Raw genomic sequence first — 24,509 nt, forward strand, 5'->3', positions numbered from 1 at the left:
AAATGCTCTTTTTTCGTACAAAATGTTTTCAAAAGCTCGCAAAAACAAATCTTAGGTACTTTTTCAGAACGGAAAAAAACCTGTCATTTTCGTTTCGATTTTTTTTCCATGCGTTCGCATAGTCCAGGGGCCCGATTCTCCTAATTTTACTTAAGCAACATACGATTCTCGTTCGACTGCGATCCAATCCCGACTCGATTACGATTGAAGCGTATGTGGCATTCCGCAATTTTTTCTTTGAAATAAACGTTTTTATCCTTTTTTGTCATTCAATAATGAATCATTTTGTCTGCAAATGATTTACGATTGCAATATGATTGTAGAGCAAACTACCGTATAGACCAAAAACTCCAAAATAGCAGACCAATCGCAAACCAATCGAATGTCGTTGGAATACGATCGGTCTTATATTCGTAGCAGAATGCCCGATATGGTTAAAATTGCTATTGCGATCATATTGCAATTCGATATCTATTCGATTTTAACACGATTAACTTAGGAGAATCGGGCCCCAGTTTACGATTTGATATTCCTGACTACTGTCTCCATACTTCACTAGACTAGACACTTCTAGCCTAGAACTTCTAGGCGTAACGCGGTAATTAGAGGTTTCCTTTTTGAGAATTAAAAAATACTAGTTCCTAGCAAAGTGATAGACGGCGTTGTAACAACTACGTTACTGAGCCATTGCTAAAATGCCAAAAGCCTTTTAAGTGGCTTGGTTCAAGAAAGTCTGATTTCTGGACATATTGTTTACAAAATGTCTGGGAACATTCAGATAGTTATCTGACTGACTTCTTTTTTTACTTTTATTCTATTTTTATTCTCTATTTTCTATTATTTTTTTTATTGTTGATAACAAAAACGTTCCGTTATACGACCTGAAAACTATATGACGTTCCTTGTATTCACGTACCTTTTTTTAACGACGTCAAAAATCATCAAATGACACCTCCCGCTGTGGGTTAGCAGCGGTGAGGGAGTGTCAGACTCTTACTGACTAAAAACCGTCGTTTTCCGTCGTAGGCCTTTTATGTACCAGGGCCGCAGTAACTCTGTCGAACAATCTGCCGTAGCCCCGGCAAAAACGTACCTAGGTCAGCACCATCTAGTCATCAGATGAAAAGTCTTCTTCTTCTTAGCGTTTATCCCATTTTGTGACGGGGTATCCGTATCCCCTTCTTCCACTGCGCTCTATCCAGGACTTCTTCCTCTTCGAGTTCGCAGATTTTCATGTCTTTCATCAGCTAGGAAAATAATGAAAACAAAAGATCCCTCATATGACATTGATAAGATGATGCTTCGTTCCTTCCAATAACGTACGAAGATCAGCGCCATCTAGGCATCAACTAGGAAAAAAAAAAAAAGAAAATCCCTCTTTGAGTTTTCTTTATTGGCAGCACTGTAAGTATCCTATCTGTCAAACGTGTCAAACAAACAATTCCCTCCCTTCGGCGCCCTTCACTTCACTCGCTCGTTTTATGTCGTTATCGTTATACATTGTTTTATGTATTTAAAAGTGCATTACAAAACATTGACTGGCATTTGTGTTGACTTGTGTCGTATAATTCTGCTGTTCTTCCACCATAGATAATAAACAATCATCGTGATCAATCAAGCATCTCTCAAGCTTTGTGTACAATCATGCCCAGTCAATACGAGGAGGAGCGTACTTGGGAAGCACCAAATCACGCTCAATATGAGGTATGTATAATACTGTTTCCCTCCCGTTTCACCCGCGTCTCAGTGAAACCTCTTCCCGCACCCAAATAAAATATACCGATATAAACTCAGGGATAGTGTAGCTTTGAACCAGTGAAAGAATATTTCAAATCGGGTCAGTAGTTCCGGAGCCCTTAGGGTTACAAACAAACATTTATCTTTATTATATTAGAACAGACATTCATTTTGATCTTATGCGATCAAAAGCTTTTTTTTACACTCAATCTGAGTAGGCACTTAACTAAAAGTAAACAATCTTGACAGAAGTTTTGACTCAAGTACTTATTTAATTAATAAACTTTTGCTAAAAATAATTATTTAATTCATTAAGTAATTGTTATTATTGTATTCACATTGATTTTTAGCTACATTTTATTTTTAAACCAAGTTTCAAATAGAGTATCTTCTCAGATAGATATTCATTATACTGCTCGTAATAAAAATATTGAATATAATAATATTGAATTACTGCAGGAGGAAGGAAATGAAGATGTCATTGAGAACCCTGAAGAAGTTTTACATGAATGCCTTGAAAAATTTAAAACTCCTGACTATATCATGGAACCAGGAATTTTTGGTCAACTGAAGCGATACTTTCAAGCTGGAGGCAATCCTGAACAAGTGATTGAGCAGTTGTCTATAAACTACAATGCAGTCGCACAAATGGCAAATCTGTTAGCGGAGTGGCTTATACTTGGAGGTAATTTTAGCAATGTAAATTAAAAATTATTTTTACAATTGATTTTAAATCATATTAAATCTATATTATAAGCAATATATTTAATCTTATTAATTTTCAAGGAGTAAAGGTTACTGAAGTTCAGGCAATGGTTGAAAATCATTTAAAGGATATGATCCTAAAAACTTTTGATCCCAAAAAAGCTGACACAATATTCACCGAAGAAGGAGAAGTAAGTTAAGGTATTTTTATGAATAATTATGTTCAATTTTTGTTTTGTAATACAACCGAATTATTAAATTTTTAGACTCCTGCTTGGTTGACAGAAATGATTGAACATCCCACTTGGCGGTCCTTAATTTATAGATTGGCTGAAGAGTATCCGGATTGTCTTATGCTCAACTTTACTATTAAGGTAAGCTGCTTCATATAAATCTAGAAGCATGTGTTCCTCAAGTTCTTTCCACATATTAGTATCTTTTTAAAGTTGAATTCTTAAATAAAAAATGTGATTCCAACTCACCAAGCAAGGTTTCTGTTCATAAGATTCAACACCATATTATAAATAAAGCAAATTCATATATTTTGAGATTAATCTTGTACTTGTTGTTAATTATATTACTTGCAAAATTATGTTTTTGTTTAGTACAATAAACACCACCACTAAATAACTAATAATATTTACAGTTGATATCAGATGCTGGCTTTCAAGGAGAAATTACAAGCATATCAACAGCAGCTCAGCAAATTGAAGTATTCTCAAGGGTCCTCAAATCTGCCATTGTTGGTTTCTTGCAAAGCTCAGATGACTGGCAAAACAGTGTTAATGAATGTGCTGTATGTATAAACTTCATTTTGTTCTGATAATGTCTCCTAGCATCATGAACTATTCAATAATTATAATGCTGTCTATTAGCCACATCATGATGTGGTTTGGGCAGTTCATCGCTGTTACTATTCAATAATGGCGGAACTGATTTGGTTGAAATGTGAGGTGGTACTTTTATATCACATTCTTTTTGCAGAAAATGGTCTGCCATGGTGCACACACATATGTGTACAGCCAAGTTATAGTGCATATACTTTCTCAAGAGCCTAGAGGAGGAGCTATCATGAAAAGGCTTGGACAAGAAATAACTAGATGTGCACAACAAAGGTAATTAATTTTCTGATGTTATTGATTGCAATATTATTAAAATACCACTAATTCCTCTTGGATTCTGATTTGCTTTTTACAAACTGCTATTTCCTTCCTAGGTACTAAATTTATACCAAAGTATATGTGACTTATAAGTCGTGCTAATGCTCCTAATAATAAGTGATTTTCTTGTTACAGCGGACATGATGTCACTCCAATCACTCTGGCTCTCACATCAGGTGAATCGTGGCGCAATGCTCGCACAGCACTGGCAGCCATGTTGTCACGTGGTGCACTCAACCCAGCTGATATTTCTGTACTATTCAGAGCTTACACACAGCCTGAGCCACCACCAGTTCATCTACTAAGAATTCCACAATTTTTAGGTATGTTCATATATATGTTGAATAATTGATTCATTTATACCGGGTGTGTCGTACCTATCACATTAAATTGTATCACATATGCTTTATAAGATTCTATGGTGAATTGTAAGAAAATTGCCTAATCCATTCAGTTGTTATCCACAGGAGTCATTTTTTCATTTTCATAATTTACAACATCGTGTGTAAAGCAGAGATAAAGTTAGGAGTATCGAATGTATTGACCAGTTGACAGCTATCGGTTTTCAAGCGAGAATTTCCGTTGTTTGTAATGACTGACTGTTATATGGTGTTCTAATTCTCGCACATTTTTTTTTCAAACAAACATTTAAAAAAATAGTTTTTAATTTTTGCATATTTTATTTATTTCTTTGTGCTAATCCACATTTGTGATTAGGTACGACACACTCTGTATAGTAATTAAAAATTATTGCAAACCCTTCATAACTTAAACAAATAAGAAATACATGAGTCACTTAGAGAACAGTATGTTTAATATGATTGTACCTTTATTTTTGCAGAGCTGCTAGTCGACGCCTTATTCAAGTTAGGTAGTAAACTGAATCCTGAACATAAGTCAAAATACATGTATTTGCTGGCGTATGCTGCGAGCGTTTGCGAGGGGCTCACTGCCGGCAGACCTGTTAAAGATGAACTGAAAGCTACAGTGCAAGCAATTGAAAAAGTGCACGCCGTGTGCACCAGTTCCGCCAGCTCTAGTGAATTAATAGCAGAATTACCAACGTTGTATCACTGTATAAGGTAATGCCATACTTAAATTATGACAAACGAATCCCTGTTGGTCGTTTGCAAACACGTGTTTTCTGCTAAGCCATGCCTGTTATTTAAATGACTTTTTATTGAAAAAACATACCAACATTATAGTTATACCAACCACGGAGGACTTTCCTCCGCGGCCGGTCCGTTTTTTGATACACCCTTTTTTGTCTTGTCCTTGCAGGTTTCCCGTCGTTGGGATGGGAGTCCTAGTTTGGGTAGAATGTGTTGTTACAGAACCTTCTTACTTCAAGTTGTGCACAGAACATTGTCCCGTGCACCTGGCACTCTTGGATGAAGTTGCATCCTGTCATCAATTACTGCATCATCGCCTCCTGAGATTACTTGTTCAGCTATTCGAATCTCCACAAGATGAGTTGGAAATTTTGGTGCAGGTAAAAAAGATAAAAACGAATGTAAAAAACATTGATAAATATATTGAACTTTATATAATGTTATTTATTTTCAGTTGGAATTAAAGAAAATGTTACTTGATAGAATGGTTAATTTACTAAGTCGAGGATGTGTCGTCCCAGTCCTTCGTTACATAAAACAATGCTGGCAGCGCGGGGACACTGATATTTCATTAATTAGATACTTCATTACCGAGGTAAGTCAGATGGCATTGTGCTGGATTCATTTATGTCCGGTTCCTATAAGCGAGAAACAATTCATTTTGTCCAGGGATGGTAACTTTTGAAGTTTATTCTAGAGACAAAGCATGGCAATCCTGATTAATCTCATTTAAACTTTTTTAAGTGAAACAAGCAAGTTTAAGTATACATGCTACATTTTAGCAAATATTTGTTTCTGTGGGACAGATTTTTAAACCTCTTGAATGCCGCTAATTAGAGAACAATAGAAAATTAATTGTGTCTCGCGTGGATCCACGTCTAAAACACGAAAGGTTAAGTACAATAAAATAATATAGCATTTAAAACTCCTCTTTGAAATAATGAAATGAGCTCATTGGTATCCACATAAATAATTATTTATGGAGGCATATTTTCATGGAATATAGTTAATATTGATGTTATATAACAGTAAATCAATTACTGGCTTCGCCCGCGTAAAATTATATCGCGTTTCCAATAGGATTCTTCAAAAGTCCGAGTTAAAACCAGGACAGACAGACAGAGATACTTTCGCATTTATAATATTAGTAGGAAAGGGATAATGCATCTTATTTTATGTAGAGCGATTACTTTTAGATTTTTACTTAAATTAGTTTTTCAGGTGTAAATTAATAGTGTGCCCAGATTGTGTCAAATAAATAACACTCCATTCTGCGAAATAGGGATTTTAATATATAAATATATTTTACTAGGTTCTAGATGCCATAGCTCCACCATACACGCCAGAATTTGTCCAGTTAGTGTTGCCAATGGTGGAGAATGAGGAAATTACTGGAACAATGAGAGCGGAAGGCGAAAATGATCCAGTTTCTGAATTCATAGGTAAAAAAAAGTACATAAGTATACAAATGCTGTTCAACTTTAAGTTCGTTTATTTATTTTTAATTAATGTTTTATTTTCCAGTTCACTGCAAGGCGCACTATGTTGTGGTATAATTAAATATTATCTGCCCATCCAGTACCTGTTTTTTATTTGCTAACAACCCCTGGCTGCCTTTCTCTCGTAATATCTTTTAAGAGCTTCTTCATAAACTGGTCCTACAGTTCTCTTTTTCCAAATATCAATTTTTTCCTTAGGTTTATTGTCATCAACTTTATTTTCTTTTGATTTTGTTTTATTATTTTTGGAAATACAGTCTTTTTCCAACGGATTACCCGCATCTGTATCTTTATTCTTAGTATTTAAAGGTTCGGTTTCATCATTATTTTTATCTTTATCTTCATCACTCGACTCATCAATAGAAAAGTCTGAGTCAGCATCAATATTGTCTTGTTTATATTTTTTTGCCAATCTAATATCGTCCAGATTTACGCGATTTATTTCTTCATCAGAGTCCTCTATTTCTCCTTCAGATAGTCGTGTCCTATCTGATGATTTTCTTTTCCTGTAATTTCTCTTCTTTTGTGTATCTGTTGAATTAGATGCATTACTTTTGGATAAATCACTCTTTCCATCTTCTACTCCTTTGTTTGATTCATCAATTTCTTCCTTATTAACATTCTTCCCCAGTTTCTGCTCATAGAGGTGACGATAGAAACCACCTAAAGTTAAAAAAAAAAATTAATGAACCACATGCTTTGTATAGACTAAAATAACCAAAATAGCAGACCAATCGCAAACCAATCGAATGTCGTTGGAATACGATTCAATTGGTCTTATATTATATAGTAGCAGAATGCCCGATATGGTTAAAACTGCTATTGCGATCATATTGCGATTCAATTTCTATTCGATTTTGACGTTATTAACTTAGAAGAATAGGGTCCCTGTTCTACAATCACATTACAATCGTTAATCATTTGTAGACAATATGATTTATTATTGAAGCACAGAAAGGGATAAAAACGTTTATTTAAAAGAAATATTGCAGAATGCCATATAAGCTACAATCGTAATTGACTCGTGATTAGAGATGTAAAGTGACCGTCACGTTATATGTGACCGATTAATCTGACCGAGCATATTGGACATTTATCCAATTTGACCGGTCACTTATTGTCATTTATTGTCAGCAACGTCAGAATCGTTTTTTTTTTAAATAGAATTTATTAGAAATAAACGTTTTTTCTTTCTTTATTTTATAAAACTACGGAAGTTTTAGAATCATCGAAGGTAACCAAATGTCATTCATCGATCTTTAAGATAAGATTTCGCCCGGCGGGAGATGTCGTGCGGTGTTCCGCAGGGGTCGGTTCTGGGCCGCTCTTGTGGAACATCGGCTACGACTAGGTGCTGCGCGCCGGTGTAGGTGCCTAGCGGCGTCAGCGTGGTCTGCTACGCTGACGACACGTTGGTTCTGGCACAAGGGAGGTCGCACCAGGAGGCGGCAGAGATAATGACGCGCGGGGTTGCGACGATCATCGAGAGGATCTAGCTGGTGACCTTGCACAAATCCGAGGCCATGTGCTTTCATGGGCTTCGGAACGCACCACCTTCAGCCTCCCAAGTCACGGTGGGGGGGGGGGGGGTTCCCATCGGCGTCGAGAGGGCGATGAAGTACCTAGGACTCGTCCTCGACAGCCGGTGGAACTTCGTTGAGCATTTCCGACGTTTGGGCCCCAAACTGGAGAAGGCAGGTGCTGCCTTCACACGGCTCCTGCCCAATCTGGGAGGCCCAAACGCCCCCTGCCGTAAACTCTACGCGGGGGTCATGCGGTCCATGGCCCTTTACGGGGCCCCGGTATGGGCACGTTCGGTACGGCCGCGTGCTGTACACTACCTGAACGTGCCCCAAAAGGTGATAGCCATTAGGCTAATCCGGGGGTACCGTACGATCTCCCGCGAAGCAGCTGGCCTACTTGCTGGACTGCCACCGTGGGATCTGGAGGCGAGAGTCTTCTTGCGCCTGTACGACTGGCGCGAGGAGACACTGCGCCAGGGGGAAACTCCGCTGCCGCGGCAAGTTGTCGCGCAGCGGGCGGAGCTCCGGCGCGATCTCATGGTGGCCTAGAGGGAGCGACTGTCGCAACCCAGTGCAGGGCACGCCACCATCGTGGCGGTAAGTCCCCTCTTTGAGGAGTGGCTCGGGAGGAGTCATGGCACCCTCACGTACCGCATGACGCAGGTCCTCACCGGACACGGTTGTTTCGGGAGGTACCTGTACCGAATCGGTCGTGAGGAGGCGCCCAGGTGTCACCACTGTGCGGACAGCCCCGAGGACACGGTGGACCACACAGTCCAGGTGTGCCCCGCATGGGAAGGGCACCGCTGGGTCCTCGTCGAGGCTTTAGGCGGCGGCGACCTCTCGCGTCTGGCCCTGATCCAGGCCATGGTCCGGGGCGAGAGGGAATGGGATGCCGTCGCCTCCTTCTGCGAAGCAATCATGCTCGAGAAGGAGGAGGCGGAACGCCAGAGAGTTCGCACCTCTCATCCCAGCCGCCGTGCTGGACCAGGTAGACACCACGGGCGCCGGGTGTCGCGAGATGACTCCCGGCCACCGTAGGTGTGGGTCTGTGGGCGGTGAGTTCCGGTGGCTCATCGTCCCTCTGTCTACTTAGACGACAGACCCGTGTCGACACGCGCTCCTCAAAGAGATGTCAGCAACCCCAGAGGGGCCCAGTTGGGCCAAGGCCTGCCGGGGCTGCGGGTTGTTCGAAAGAGTTACCGCGGCTCTGGTACATAAAAGGCCTACGATGGAACACGACGGTTTTTAGTCAGTAAGAGTCTGACACTCCCTCACCGCTGCTAACCCACAGCGGGAGGGGTCATTTGATGATTTTTAACGTCGATAAAAAAAAAGAAAGATTTCGCCGACACTCTATGATTAATGATTTGTCAGTACACATCAATAAAAATAAATACGTACTTGAGAGTCTATCTTTTTAAAAGGTTATCTATGCACTATGTTGGTTTAGAAAGGCAATTATAGGTATTATTTCACATTCATAATGTTTTTAATTTGCTTGAGACGAAAATAATAATTGTACCAAGTAAAAAATACTTATTTAATATATCTGACCAGTCTGACAATAAATGTCCAATGTGACCGGTCATTTAATATTAATTGACGGTCACTTATCGTATGTGACCGTCAGTTTACAACACTACTCGTGATTAAATCTTAGTCAGATAACAATTGTATGTCACTTAAATAAAATTACCAAAATTGAGCCCCAGGTGGGTAAAAACTATCTAACATATCCATGTTGGTATCTTTTGCATTCCACTGATATGACGGTAACTAATTGGTTGCTATAGTACCTAGATCATTTTGCTTCGTAACATCCCCGATGTTTTCCAAATACTCTTCACGTTTCTCTTTTTCCTCTTCTAATCGCATTTCCTCTAATTTCTTTTTGTAAGCTGATGTTACAAATACTTCTTTATCTTGGAACTCATCACCTTCCTTTTCTCTTTCCTTTTGCACCTTAAATACAAAATAAATAAAATATTAGTACTTTGTGCAATCGTAAGTTAATTACGTATGCTTTTTATGTGACCAAAATTTACAAGCATAAGGCCATCCTTACACCAAAAAAGAACTGTCATAATGTGCCACATCAATTGGTAATTTAACAATCACGAAGTTGACTCAAACCACACTGGTGAAGTCAAGTTATGTGTGATGGCGCTGCACTGACAGCGCTCACGATTTCCAAGAGCTGTGTTATAATTGCAAATGAGATAATTTTTTACTTCATACAAACTAAGCTCATTAATAAAAGCAGTTCTAGCCAAGGACGGATCCAGGGTGGATCACAAGGTCAACTTTAGTCCTCAATCTGAATAAAAAATTTCACACTCGCTTCGCTCGCGCTTTCGTATTTACAGGGAGGCGGTTTGAATTCATGAGAATATTAAGAATCGAATAAGTATATAAAACCAAATAGCAGCAACTAGCTTTATAATTAATATTTTTTGTAACTTGATCTCAACAGTGACCTGGATCCACCCCTGGTTCTAACCAACTCTAGAACTTTTGTGATTATTTGTGGAACCTTTCAATTACATATTTTTGCACAGTTTTCTAAACCCCTTTTTTGGGCACAGGTAGTCATAAAAGATATTTTTTACTTACTTGGCGTTCAATCCGACGTTCATTCTCAATTTTTCGTTTATTGGCTGCTTTCATTAAATTTTCTATATACTGTGGCTTCTTTTCTTCTTTAGTCTTCACCTTTTCTTTATCTTTTTTGGTGACCATCTCATCATATATCTCATCATACTGGTAAACTGTTGGATCTTCAATTAAAGCTTTCTCCTGAGTAATTTTTGCCTGCATAAATTTTAATTTATGAGTTACCACTATTTATTTATTTATATATTGGTTTACCAACAGTGACTACACAATTTCGTTAGCTGTGCTATTTGACACTGTAAGTGAAGTATGCGAAATTATTGCGAAAAGAAACAGCAAAGAAAACCAAAAGTAACAAAAATTATAAATCATAAAATACCACTAGTATAATATTAAGGGTCAATCCCCACTGAAAGAGCAGCGGCCGCAAATGCAAGTGATTGAGCGCGAGCGCGCCGCGCCGCGCCGCGCTCTTACATTGTCCGTGCTCTTACGGCCGCTGCTCTTTCAGTGGGGATTGACCCTAATATATCTTTTAAAGGACAATGCCAGGGTGTGGGCTCAAAGTTTGCCCAGCAGTGGGAGTAGTTTCAGCTGGTTCCATAGTGCACTCTGAACACGAAATCCAAATATTTTTGAAATCGGTCCCAGAGGTCCCGAGAAAAACCGGTTCAAATGGTCTCCATAGATAGTCACTTAACAAAGCCTGAGCCATTTGCCCAGTAGTGAAAGTGGTGGAAATTCGTTCTTTACTGCACTGTTAACACGAAATCCAAATATTTTTGAAATCGGTCCCAGAGGTCCCGAGAAAAACCGGTTCAAATGTTAAACTTGATCAGTCACTTTATAAAGTCCAAGCCATTTGCCCAGTAGTGGGAATGGTTAGAATAGGTTCTTTACTTCACTCTTAAGACGGAATCCAAATATTTTTGAAATCGGTCCCAGAGGTCCCGAGAAAAACCGGTTCAAATGTTAAACTTGAACAGTCACTTTATAAAGCCCAAGCCATTTGCCCAGTAGTGGGAATGGTTAGAATAGGTTCTTTACTTCACTCTTAAGACGGAATCCAAATATTTTTGAAATCGGTCCCAGAGGTCCCGAGAAAACCCGGTTCTAATGTCCAACTTGAACAGTCAGTTTATGAAGCCCAAGCCATTTGCCCAGTAGTGGAAATTGTTAAAATAGGTTCCATAGTGCACTCTAAACACGAAATCCAAATATTTTTGAAGTCGGTCCCAGAGGTCTCGAGAAAAACCGGTTCAAATATTCTCCATAGATAGTCACTTAACAAAGCCTGAGCCATTTGCCCAGTAGTGAAAGTGGTCGAAATAGGTTCTTTGCTGCACTGTTAACACGAAATCCAAATATTTTGGAAATCGGTCCCAGAGGTCCCGAGAAAAACCGGTTCAAATGTTAAACTTGAACAGTCACTTTATAAAGCCCAAGCCATTTGCCCAGTAGTGGGAATGGTTAGAATAGGTTCTTTACTTCACTGTTGTCACGAAATCCAAATATTTTGGAAATCGGTCCCAGAGGTCCCGAGAAAAACCGGTTCAAATGTTAAACTTGATCAGTCACTTTATAAAGTCCAAGCCATTTGCCCAGTAGTGGGAATGGTTAGAATAGGTTCTTTACTTCACTCTTAAGACGGAATCCAAATATTTTTGAAATCGGTCCCAGAGGTCCCGAGAAAAACCGGTTCAAATGTTAAACTTGAACAGTCACTTTATAAAGCCCAAGCCATTTGCCCAGTAGTGGGAATGGTTAGAATAGGTTCTTTACTTCACTGTTGTCACGAAATCCAAATATTTTGGAAATCGGTCCCAGAGGTCCCGAGAAAAACCGGTTCAAATGTTAAACTTGATCAGTCACTTTATAAAGTCCAAGCCATTTGCCCAGTAGTGGGAATGGTTAGAATAGGTTCTTTACTTCACTCTTAAGACGGAATCCAAATATTTTTGAAATCGGTCCCAGAGGTCCCGAGAAAAACCGGTTCAAATGTTAAACTTGAACAGTCACTTTATAAAGCCCAAGCCATTTGCCCAGTAGTGGGAATGGTTAGAATAGGTTCTTTACTTCACTGTTATCACGAAATCCAAATATTTTGGAAATCGGTCCCAGAAGTCCCGAGAAAAACTGGTTCAAATGTTAAACTTGAACAGTCACTTTATAAAGCCCAAGCCATTTGCCCAGTAGTGGGAATGGTTAGAATAGGTTCTTTACTTCACTCTTAAGACGGAATCCAAATATTTTTGAAATCGGTCCCAGAGGTCCCGAGAAAACCCGGTTCTAATGTCCAACTTGAACAGTCAGTTTATGAAGCCCAAGCCATTTGCCCAGTAGTGGGAATGATTAAAATAGGTTTTTTACTTCACTCTTAAGACGGAATCCAAATATTTTTGAAATCGGTCCCAGAGGTCCCGAGAAAAACCAGTTCTAATGTTAGCCAGCCATTGTTAGCAAGCCATTTTAAGCAGCCACAAACCTAACAACCTCTTTTCTTGATAGATAGAGATATATATATATATCAGATAGATAGTGGTTTCACTGTTAACAGGATAAAAAAAAAAAAAAAAAACAGAAATAGACGTTTAAAGGTAATTGTTGTTTCTCTTGCTTTTCAGTCTCTATCTACCACAATCAGTCCTAAGTTCGAGTAGCGTCATGCAATTAATATCCTTAATGGCAATGGAAAAATCTTATCAAGACGAATAAAATAAGCTCAAACACGAGGTAGTAAATAGATACCGTTGAGGAGTTCCCTCGTCTCACTGTCGTCTCCATCGTCAGGTCAGGTCTTAACCTCCACAGTTTTGTGGTGTCGGAGACATATACCCGATTGACAAGTTTTTATTCAATATGTGCTTACAATTTCCGAGAGTTCCATAATGTTTTAAGGTTTCTATCACCAGACCCTGGACCCTGGAACTATTTGGAAAGTAAATCCTTATAAACAATAAAATGATTGTTTAAATCGGTTGGTAAACGACGGAGTTATGCACGTACTTACGTAAAAAGAATACAAACGAACTGAGAAACTCCTCCATTTTTTGAAGTCGGTAAAAAAAAATCTCGTTCAATACCTCGTATTTGTCGATTAATATTATAATGCATTTCAATTAAGGTAATAAAAGTGGAATAGTTAAGAGTTCGTAAGCATATTTTTCGTAATATTGAATAAGAGTCAAACCAGTTTTTCTCAGCACTCCTGGGATAGATTTCGAAATATTTCGGTCTGGGACCTATTATAAGCCTATGGAACATAATACACTATGCAGTTACTGTGGGCAACTCTTGAGCCCAACTTCCATACAAAGAATAGCATTGTCCTTTGGATAGATGTTAGCACATGAGATAGTTTAGCAGTCATACCTGCAGATTTAGACCACTTTACAGAACTCTAACACTATACCTGTCTTGTTGTTATATCGCTGGGTCGAAGCAAAGTTGGTTTTCTTTTTGAATCTTCTTCAGAATCAGAATCATTTCCAAAAACATTTCTTGACGCCTGGAATGTTGGCTTTGGTTTTCCTTTATCAGATAATATGAGACCATATCTGAAAGCATGAGTAAAGAACTTTCAAGTAAAACAATATCAGCGTAAATATAAACTAAATAAATAAGATACAAACTTCTTGTTCGACATGTCAAGTAGACTTCTCGATAATACTGAGACAGAAATTATTTTTTCCACTTAAAAAAAAATTACTTATATAGTTACACATAAAATAGTGTGTTAAACTTGGTCAATGGGTCGTCTTAGGGCTTTGTGATTTCAGTTTTCGCGTTTTTACGATGACTTTTTCATAATATACAAAATGCACTCAGTGGACGAGTTCGACAGATGAGATGACAGCAATACAGCAATAGCAGTACTTGAGTTATCTGACATTTATAGTGATGTAACGTAACGAAATTAAATCGATTGTTTTATGAAATCGAATGGATAGGTTTGCAGATATTTTTGTAGACCAGACTCAGAAACCTCGCGTCCATTCTATTTTACGGTACAAAATTATTTGGCTTTCTTTCAACTCATAATAAATTAGTGTAGTTTATTATTGATTAAAATTGACTAGAAAGTCCTCATCATAGTTTAAAATTACTTGGTAAGTAAGTAATTAACAAGACATTCACATTTTTTTGTATTTTTATTCTTTTTGTTGATTTATTTTTACAGTATGCGTGTCAGGGAAAAATGAACTGAACCCAGACAGATTAGCGAATGAAGATTGTTTTTCATTGAGGTATAATTGGATGTCTTGGACGGTGTATTGCTATGCAGAATACGATCGAATTTTGTATTTATCGCCGCGGTTTTTTTGCTCGTTACCCTATCTTACTAGCCCGGTCAAAATAGACATAAAAGTAGTGGTCAAGTAACAAAAATTCCCACAAAAATTGCCAAGAATGTTCAATGACAGCCAGAACCTACAGTTTAACGTGCCGTAACGTGTATCAGAAACACAGTTATTGGTGTCCAAGATATACTTAGAAAGTACATACAAACTTAGAAAAGTTGCATTGGTACTTGTCTGACCTGGAATCGAACCCACTCATACTTGAGAGGTTGGTTCTTTACCCACTAGGCCACCACGAGTTTTTGTATGAATCTGATAAATCTAAAACAATCACAATAATAGTTAACCCAATAGTTAATATCAATAATGACATCATATTAGAACTTGACGGCAATTATTCCCAACTATCCTAAAATTGTCATGACAGTTAGTGGAGTAGGTCTACAGGGGAAACCACGATAAAAAAAACGCGCCAAGTATACTACCTCACAGGTGGCGTGGAAATGTGTGCATGTCATGTATGGAATATACTTTGAAGCGCGATATCTCAGGAATGGTAACATTTAGGAGAAAACTGTTAATGCCATTTTTGTATAAAATTTTATAATCTACAATTTTGGTCTGATGTATTTTTTTGATAAAACTTACCGTTTTCGAAAAAAACACAAAAAAAAACAAAAATTTTGACATTTGACCTCGAATAACTTTTGACGCACACAGGGATCGAGAGGGACTTTTAGTATTTTATTTATAACTAGCTGTTGCCCGCAACTTTGTCTGCGTGGGCAATATAGAATCGTCAAAATACTACTTATCCCGTAGGTGCATTCTTTCACGTGACAGTATAATTAGGATTAGCACTTAGCAGTCACATAGATTCATTGATCAAGGTTGTGTTGTGGATGATCCTCCGAGCCTTTTTCCCAATCATGTTGGGGTCGGCTTCCAGTCTAACCGGATTCAGCTGAGTACCAGTGCTTTACAAGAAGCGACTGCCTATCTGACCTCCTCAACCCAGTTACCCGGGCAACCCGATACCCCTTGGTTAGACTGGTGTCAGACTTACTGGCTTCTGACTACCCGTAACGACTGCCAAGGATGTTCAATGACAGCCGGGACCTACAGTTTAACGTGCCATCCGAAACACAGCCAATGGTGTCTAAGATATACTTAGAAAGTACATACAGACTTAGAAAAGTTGCATTGGTACTTGCCTGACCTGGGATCGAACCCGCGCCCTCATACTTGAGTGATTGAGAGATTGGTGGTATTTTTTTTTTTTTTTTTTTTTTTTTTTTTTTTTTTTTTTTTTTTTTTTTTTTTTGTGGATGTGACCATTTATCTAAACAAAAGAAGTAAAGTTTGTGACGTTGTTCAGCCAATTCAGAAAATTATTACGTATGGTGCGTAAGTAATTTTTACAGGAAACAGCTATAATCTATGTCTACATGCTTCGAGTCTGACAAAGCTGTCATTTGTACATTTTCTGCAGCTGCTGTGACTAATCAGAAGCCAGAAAGTCTGTCAGACTTACCATGGATATCGTCTTGTGTAGTTGACTGGATTGAAGATAGGTAGATAGGTAGTCGCTCCAAGCAAAATATTGGTACTCAAACAGATTCGGTGACTGGAAGCCAACACCAACATAGTTGGGGAATAGCTGGATGGATGATAAAATGAGTCATCATCATCAGCAGGCGCATAGGGTAGGATAGTTTCACTTACTCACAAGGACGTACCCAGGGGGGGGGGTCCAAGGGGTCCGGACCCCTCCCGAAAATAGATGCAACCCATAAAATAAATCCCTCAGTAGTAAGTACAGTGCCAAATATGGCTCTCAGTTTTGATATGCGGGGCGGGCGGCTGGTGGCGGCCCGCCACCCCGTTAAATAATTTGTGAAAACAATTTTCTTTTAATTTTAAGTATCCATTTACGCGATACCTTTATAATTTGCCTGGACCTGGACCCCCCCCCCGACAAAAAATTCTGGGTACGTGCTTGCTTACTCACTATGGTAAGGCTGACCCCACATTAGGCGTGAGCGATCCTCGGGCGTGTGAGTAGCGCGGGCGTCGCGAGCGCGCTGCGTGAACGTCGCGTTTTGCTGCCCTGCGGCATGTGTGAAGAGTGCAAGCGACGCGCTCGCGGCGAGCACGCGGCGCTCGAGTTGCGTTCTTACCCCTTCGCCCGCTATCCCCGCCGCCCGCTAAACGCCTTAGCAGTTAAACGTCAAGGAGAGCGGTGCGTGCGCGCCGCGAGCGCGCTGCAAATGCCGCAGGGCAGCAAAACGCGACGCTCACGCAACGCGCTCGCGACGCACGCGCGGCGCCCGCGCTGCTCACACGCCCGAGGATCGCACGCCTAATGTGGGGGAGGCCTAAGCCGGGACTCCACCGAAATGTTTGCATTAGTTCACGAATAGGCAAAATGTACGTATCTGTGAGAGTCCACTTCATGTGTTCGTACTTGAAACCTGCAGTTTTGCCAAGATTTTCAGAATGTACGCTCGCAATTTGTCATTTCTTGGTGGAGCCAGCAAATCAAAAGAAACATAAGTGTTGTATACTGTGCGTCACTACCGCACACCGGGAAAATTTCGCTCTTGCGGAGGACGTTCATATACCATATTTTGTGTCACACGTAAACAGGACGACAGTAAGTATCCACCGAAACACTTTCAAAGATCTGATGAACGAACAAATCAGACCTGACTTGGTCACCTGGGGCCAATCAGAGCTCTATGAAGCGATAATACGCTTTGGCTCCTACTGTTATTGTGGTTTCTGAAAATTTATTCACCTCATTCAACGATGAATGTAATTCTGATGGTACTATTAAGAACACTTGCTTAGCGCAGAAGCTGACGTTGGCAGGTCAACTCTTTTGACTTCTCGAATAGGATACCATTGGTTTTTGTGCAATGCACACCTGCAATGCATTCTGGATTAGGATAGAATACAGGTGGATAGGATTTGCAACAGAGAACAATTCTGTCTTTGTGATTAAATGACATCAAACGTAGTTTTATATAAAAGGTGTTTTTTTAGACTTGGCTCGGATCTTACTGAGACTGTTCGTAATCGTGAACAGTGTATTTGCGATCAGAAGTTGAAAGTAAACATGTCTCTGGTATGCGGCGCTTAATTTGTACGTTTTCAGACGCATAAAGCATTTTACGTGTGTATGGTATTAAATCGAGAAAGCTCCCATTTCTTATCTGCACTTTGTATCTGGGCTTGTTTTTAAAGCTACAGAATCCTACATTACCTACCTCACGCTTAGCAGCGCTTGCAAGAGATAGATCCTCATTTCTTCTAGGATTAAGTTTACATATTTTGCATCAGAAAAAATAATTAAGGTCTACTTAATACTACTCACTCAAAGTAATTTGTTTTAAGGCCACCACATTAGTGGAAGATAAGCTAAACTATGTTTATGAAAAAATCCTGATATGAACTCCATCTGTAACTTTAAATGATAATTAATTGTTCCACTAAAGTCATCATTTTTGACATAATGTTCAAAAAATAATTTAGATGGCACCGTTTTAAATTTGGCCGAGAACTATTAATTTTCCTTTCATCAAGGTAATAATTATAGTTGGATGGATTTTGATGTGGCACGGCAAACTGACAAACACTATTGAAATGTCTATCGAAAAATTACACTTCGTGTTAAAATATGGTGAATTACGGAAAATACACAACTCCATCTGTTGCAATAATAATCCTCTATAAAGAATGTATGGTAATATTGTCATTTACCACCTCGCTCCTTTGACAAATTTGATGTATTTTATTTACCACAGATGGAGCTACTTTAACCTTGGCTAAACAAAATTTTCATATTTTTTTTTCTTCCGAAGTTACTTATAAAGGTGTGATTTTCTGTGTAAAGATTAATAATAGGTCGATCAATTAATATAAGTACAACATTCAAATGTACCGTTTTGACAAATAGATTGCGTGTCGTAATATTTTACATCTTGAATTCACAAAATTAATCATATCTTTTGATAGAGTGAATCGATTTCGATGAAACAAAAACTAAGTTATACCCCAAGTTACGTAGAATTTTTGTATATAAGCATTGTCTGCATTTAATTCGTAGATTTTACGTGAATCGCGAACAAACAAACAGATAAACAGACAAACAGACAAAAATGATGGAAATGGGTTCTGTTAGTTATCCTTTAACATACTGGCTATTTTTTTTGTCAATTCCTGCAATGTACAAAAATTACTTTTCTACAGATTTATTATATGTATAGATGATCAAATCTAGCTCTCCACCAAAAATCAGCTTTGTGGGAATTTTTGTTATTTCAAATGTCTATTTTGACCGGGCTATACCGACAGCACTAGCTGTTATGTCAACACATGCATAATCTGCACGCGAGACCATTGACTAATTGACTTTATCTCAAGCATAGATCTCAAGTCAATGATCTCAATGCGCGAGACAAGTGCAGTTAAGGTGCAGATTGACAGCAACTGTCATCAAACTAAACACAACCGGACGGCACACTCGTATGTAATTATTTTGTTACGGACTTCTAAAAAAACCCACAGCGTTAATGAAATGGAAGCAAAGAAAAATAAAATCGGAAATAAGAAGTTTCCTAAAAATGCCTTATCGTTTTACATAAAACTATATTGTAAACACAAAGGTTCATCTAAAAGTAAGGTAAACACTTATATGTGATTATGAGGTTCAGTGTTACTTTTATTAGTACCCTATTATTATTATATATTTAATATTATAAACTTTTAGTATCAATCTTTATTATTGGAAGCAACAAAGTCCTGGCTCTCTTTGAGTGAAGAAGAAAAACTCCAACTTAACAAAACATACAAAGTCAGTGAACATAAGTTCAAGCAACAGTTATTAGACAAGTTAGCAAATGCTGAACCTTTCATGAAAATTAAGGATGAACCAAGGTATAATGAGTTATCTTATAAAAATAAAATTCCCATGTAATGGCCATCAAACATGAATGAGCCGATTCCGTTTTGTGTATTTGTTATTGCCAAGAAAGGGTCCTAAAACTATAATTTGGGACAACCCAGAAAATTTATTATTGCTTCATCTTTATCACAAGTTTTTATGCTTTTTGAATATTGAGTTCTTGGTTGAAAATGAATGATTACATTCATGTTCCGTCATAAGTACCAAAAATTTTAGAGTTGACTAACTCATAATTTATTATTATAGTCAGTACGCAAGTTAGAAATCCTCATCAAAATATTTTTTATCAAACTACATATGTGGCCAAATATGATGTAGGTATTATTGACATTTGCAGGTTTCTAACTGGTGACACAAATAGAAGCAATACAATTGTTGAGACGTCTGAAGGGTGTACTTCTGATGTACATGAGGATATTGAATCGCATAAACAAAATGAAAATGCTGAAGAGATCAACTTAGGCTGTGATGAAGAGTCATCAACTTATAGGTAAGTAGGTACTGTGTTTAATACTTTTGCCACCCAGCACCTCATACCTACATACAACTTGAACAAAATTATTTCTGTGCATGTATGGCCCTTAAAATTTTGTTTATTCCTGATTCCCAGCAGTGTTCAGCAGTGTGTGGAGAATGACAATGAGACTATAGAGGAAACAGCGAATAGTAATGAACAAGGCCCCAGAATATTTATACCAGAACCACTACCTCCTACCCTTAAGTAAGTTAATTACAATTATTTTTAGGGTTCCGTAGCCAAAATGGCAAAAACGGAACCCTTATAGTTTCGTCATGTCCGTCTGTCCGTCTGTCCGTCTGTCACAGCCGATTTACTCGGAAACTATAAGTACTACAGTGATGAAATTTGATGGGAATATGTGTTGTATGAACCGCTACAAAAATATGACACTAAATAGTAAAAAAAAGAATTGGGGGTGGGGCCCCCCATACATGTAACTGAGGGATGAAATTTTTTTTTTCGATGTACATACCCGTGTGGGGTATCAATGGAAAGGTCTTTTAAAATGATATAAAGTTTTCTAAAAAACATTTTTCTTAAAGTGAACGGTTTTTGAGATATCAGCTCTCAAAGTCGTAAAAAGTATGTCCCCCCCCCTCTATTTTTATAACTACGGGGTATAAAATTCTAAAAAAAATAGAGGTGATGCATGCTAATTAACTCTTTCAACGATTTTTGGTTTGATCAAAGTATCTCTTATAGTTTTTGAGATAGGTTGATTTAACTGTAATTTACGGAACCCTTCGTGCACGAGTCCGACTCGCACTTGGCCGGTTTTTTCTTACTGATAGTGATGTAAGCTAACAAAATTTTAACGATTGTTTGTCGAAGCGAATAGGTTGGCAAAGAAAAAGGAATAAGACTTGGCGATTTAAACCTGGAACTTGATCCTGCTAAGTTAATATAATAATGTCACAATTGGATATAAATTGAATCTCAATAGCAGTTTTAACCTTATCTGGCATTCTGCTACTCGTGTAAGACTAATCGTATTCCAATGACATTTCATTGGTTTGCCATTGGTCTGCTATTTGGTATACAGGAATGAATTTTATCCAGTGCGCAAACTTTGTCAACTTATAGTTAAATAAGTTTTATAGATACGTATATTTTTATTTTTTAGTGTTTTAGTACAAAAAAGAAAAGTTATTGATATCGAAAGATGTTTACATATTTTGTAACCGATAGTACGGTCACAGTCGTCATAGTATGCACGGCGGCAACGCGAAACCGGTTTACTAACGGAGCTCCGCTCGGCGCGCTTAAGAATAGTTGGTATCCATATTTTGCTGATTTTAGGGCGGACAAAAGAATGAAAATTTTTTTTTACTGATGATGCAGATATGTTCTGTTAACGATTCTGGACCACCAGTTTTTTTTTTTGCGCGCTGCTTAAATTTCATTTCTGTATAGGGTAGTCTGCTCTACAGTCATATTGCAATCGTAAATTATTTGCAGACAATATGATTCATGATTGAATCACGGAAAAGGATAAAAACGTTTATTTGAAAGAAAAAAAAAATAGCGGAATGCCACATACCTACGCATCAATCGTAAATGAATCTTAGTTAGATATCAATCGTATGACGCTTAAGTATTTGCAAAATGAAGCTCCTGGTAGAATCTTGAAACACAACAGTTACAGTGTAAAACAACCAATGGGTAAAAATAACACATGCTAGCGTGTTTTGCTTTGCACTTTGCTGGGCGTTGTCATCCTGCGCGTGACGGCGTGTCCCGTTACCGTTATATTATGTTTAATACTAACACCTTTGTAACCTGTGAACACAAAATAAAGAGCTCTGACTCTGACCCTCACTGAGAGAGTAAACTACCAATATATGTATAGGTACCTTACCTGCCTATTCTGTGTAAGTTTTTGCACCTATGGTTTTTATACAAATACTTCCCTTTTAGGAAATAGGTTCAAAATGAAGTTCGACACTTCTTCTTTAAGACTGTACAAACTTACTTTAATTTCAGGAACAGCAAAGATTTATTTTATATGCTCAATTCAGCGGACGCAGACAGCAACGTGTCTTGGACGACATTACCAGCTTCGGAAAAAAACGAATACAGACGTGCAGTGTTATTGGTGAAAAAGGATTACATTACGAAATACAGAGAGTTCTTAGAAAGTTTATCCTCTAGAGAGTTATTTGATCACTATAATAAAACATTGTTTTAACGATCTACGGATGGTTTTACATTTTTCGGTAGATATCCCATCAATAGGTACCTACTTTACCTTACTGGAATGGAATTTCATCTATACTAATTTTCTTTCACTGTTGAGAAGTTTCATGATCCCCGTGTAACATAAGCTAGAATGTATATTCAGGTACGAGCAGTAGATCTAGTAGTTCCCACGTGAAAACAGCTCATCCTTTATGTAGTCATCTATGTGTTTCCCACAGTTGCTCTCGCGTCCCGTAGGAACTTAAGTAAGTATGCAACTCGGGGATAGTTTAGCTTCCCAACAGGGAAAGAATTTTTAAAATAGGTTCATTAGTTTCGGAACCTTTAGAGTACCTACAAAGAAAAAAACAATTCCTCAGTAATATAATACCTATACATTATATGATAGATGTTTATTTGCAATCGAATTTCTAAAAAGGAGGAATATCTCGAATGGGATATATTTGATTTAGTTACTCGTTTTCTTGGACCGATTTGGAAAATGATTTCTTTACAGGAAAGAGTAGTTTCTAATTTTCGGTATTTATTGATATTGCAGAAACAGTCATATCTACCTACATCATTTCGGGTTCGATTCCCTGATCGGGCCGAAATCACTTTGTGGGTTTTCTAAAACTTGCACAAAGCAGCCCGTAGTCTGGAAGGCGGCGATTGATTCACCCGTGCATCGGAGAGCACGTTAATGTAGGTCCTGCGCCTGATCTCTTTCTGGTCGTGTCGGATTGCCCTCCCATCGGGTTATGAGTGTGAAGGAATAGTGAGTGCACTTGTGTCTGCGCAAATGCTCGTGCACTATAATATGTCCTGCGCAGCTGGCTGATCTCCTTAGGTATGTGAGAACAGCCTCCGTGGCCGAAATCGGCCGTGGACGCCATTATTATGAACCTTAAAAGCTCGAGCGCTTGATTGTTATTCCAATGCTATAGCGCACAGTTCAGTGACCGCAACCGTGCCGTGGCCGTGCTTAGGGTTGCTTCTTACAATTTAATATTTAAGTAGGAAAACAAAGTTACGCTTATTTTAAGATAGCCTTTTTTAAAACTGAGTTTTTAAATAAAAAGTAATATCAAGAATATTTTTCTTTAGTTAACTATTGTATTGCCTACTAAAATGGAGTATGGGAACATATTACTAAATATTAACTAATACGTAAGCATAGGTAAGTACTTAAGTAATATAACGTATACGTATACTTAAGTAATATAACAGGCTGTCTCAAACCAACACCGGTTCAAATGCTATATCCACTCGCCGGAATTGCACCCCCAGCGGTACGCAGGAACGTGGCTGCCTCCCTGGAAAAAATGCGCCAAGAAACGGACCAACGTCATCCGCTACATAGCGCTAGACCACCGCGCAGCCGACTAAAAAGCAGGAACAGTTTCCTCGCCAGTGTAGCCCCAGTTAAGATGCTCCTAAGACCACAGATTATATAATAGTTACTACGTAACAGATAAATCACTCCATACAAAAAAGTCCATACCTACTGTTATAAGCACCTACAAGTTCCCCAACTACCTACAAATTCCTAGCTGCGTTATAAAATGAACCTTAAAAGCTCGAGCGCTTGATTGTTATTCCAATGCGATAGCGCACAGTTCAGTGACCGCAACCGTGCCGTGGCCGTGCTTAGGGTTGCTTCTAACAATTTATTAATATTTAAGTAGGAAAACAAAGTTACGCTTATTTTAAAATAGCCTTTTTTAAAACTGAGTTTTTAAATAAAAAGTAATATCCAGAATATTTTTCTTTAGTTAACTATTGTATTGCCTACTAAAATGGAGTATGGGTACATATTACCTTATACGTAAGCATAGGTAAGTACTTAAGTAAAGCTTTCGTTAAAATCAAAGGCGGTTTCCAACTATTTTTCGAGCACAAGTGCCATACCCCCTAGTACAACTCCGTCGAGTGTTGATACATACAAAATATTGGTTTACGCGCATATTGGACACGCGTAATATTCCGAGTCGTCATTAAGTTGGACCAGAACTATACCTACTTACACTCGAGATGTGTTTTGAGCTACAAAACTCACAATACAGTTCACATAACTATAGTTCGGCCATTCAGAGAATGCGTTCCTGACACGTCGCGATTGAACTGACGACGTAACTTTGCAATGGCGTTGCAGTTACGATAAAAATATTTTTGCTGGTTGTTTACCG

General features: G+C 38.4%; 3 protein-coding genes across 5 annotated transcripts; 2 read left to right on the forward strand and 1 right to left on the reverse strand.

Annotated features, from left to right (window-relative positions):
• Positions 1 to 1,425: 1,425 nt before the first annotated feature.
• LOC124630471 (negative elongation factor D) lies at positions 1,426 to 6,428 on the forward strand. 2 transcript variants are annotated; one of them, XM_047164402.1, is made up of 12 exons: positions 1,427 to 1,704; positions 2,197 to 2,422; positions 2,524 to 2,633; positions 2,709 to 2,816; positions 3,089 to 3,238; positions 3,427 to 3,557; positions 3,738 to 3,925; positions 4,444 to 4,684; positions 4,884 to 5,094; positions 5,169 to 5,309; positions 6,027 to 6,156; positions 6,239 to 6,293. In XM_047164402.1, the coding sequence occupies exons 1-12, from the start codon at positions 1,645 to 1,647 to the stop codon at positions 6,268 to 6,270; spliced, it is 1,728 nt and encodes a 575-aa protein (XP_047020358.1). In that variant the 5' UTR covers positions 1,427 to 1,644; the 3' UTR covers positions 6,271 to 6,293. The 2 variants fall into 2 exon arrangements, with proteins under 2 accessions (XP_047020352.1, XP_047020358.1); XM_047164396.1 differs by having other exon boundaries at positions 1,426 to 1,704; positions 6,027 to 6,428.
• LOC124630486 (nuclear speckle splicing regulatory protein 1) lies at positions 6,189 to 14,216 on the reverse strand. The gene is made up of 5 exons (XM_047164416.1): positions 13,985 to 14,216; positions 13,765 to 13,909; positions 10,353 to 10,550; positions 9,536 to 9,701; positions 6,189 to 6,876 (listed from the first exon to the last, which is right to left on the reverse strand). Exons 1-5 carry the CDS (start codon positions 13,996 to 13,998, stop codon positions 6,311 to 6,313), a joined length of 1,089 nt encoding a protein of 362 aa, XP_047020372.1. The 5' UTR covers positions 13,999 to 14,216; the 3' UTR covers positions 6,189 to 6,310.
• Positions 14,217 to 19,152: 4,936 nt separating this feature from the next.
• LOC124634492 lies at positions 19,153 to 22,337 on the forward strand. 2 transcript variants are annotated; one of them, XM_047170100.1, is made up of 5 exons: positions 19,153 to 19,340; positions 19,428 to 19,594; positions 19,960 to 20,112; positions 20,236 to 20,343; positions 22,126 to 22,337. In XM_047170100.1, the coding sequence occupies exons 1-5, from the start codon at positions 19,236 to 19,238 to the stop codon at positions 22,328 to 22,330; spliced, it is 738 nt and encodes a 245-aa protein (XP_047026056.1). In that variant the 5' UTR covers positions 19,153 to 19,235; the 3' UTR covers positions 22,331 to 22,337. The 2 variants fall into 2 exon arrangements, with proteins under 2 accessions (XP_047026056.1, XP_047026049.1); XM_047170093.1 differs by having other exon boundaries at positions 19,156 to 19,340; positions 20,233 to 20,343.
• Positions 22,338 to 24,509: the final 2,172 nt, after the last annotated feature.

The sequence above is a fragment of the Helicoverpa zea genome, chromosome 1 (assembly GCF_022581195.2).
Source record: "Helicoverpa zea isolate HzStark_Cry1AcR chromosome 1, ilHelZeax1.1, whole genome shotgun sequence".
Lineage (NCBI taxonomy): Eukaryota > Metazoa > Arthropoda > Insecta > Lepidoptera > Noctuidae > Helicoverpa > Helicoverpa zea.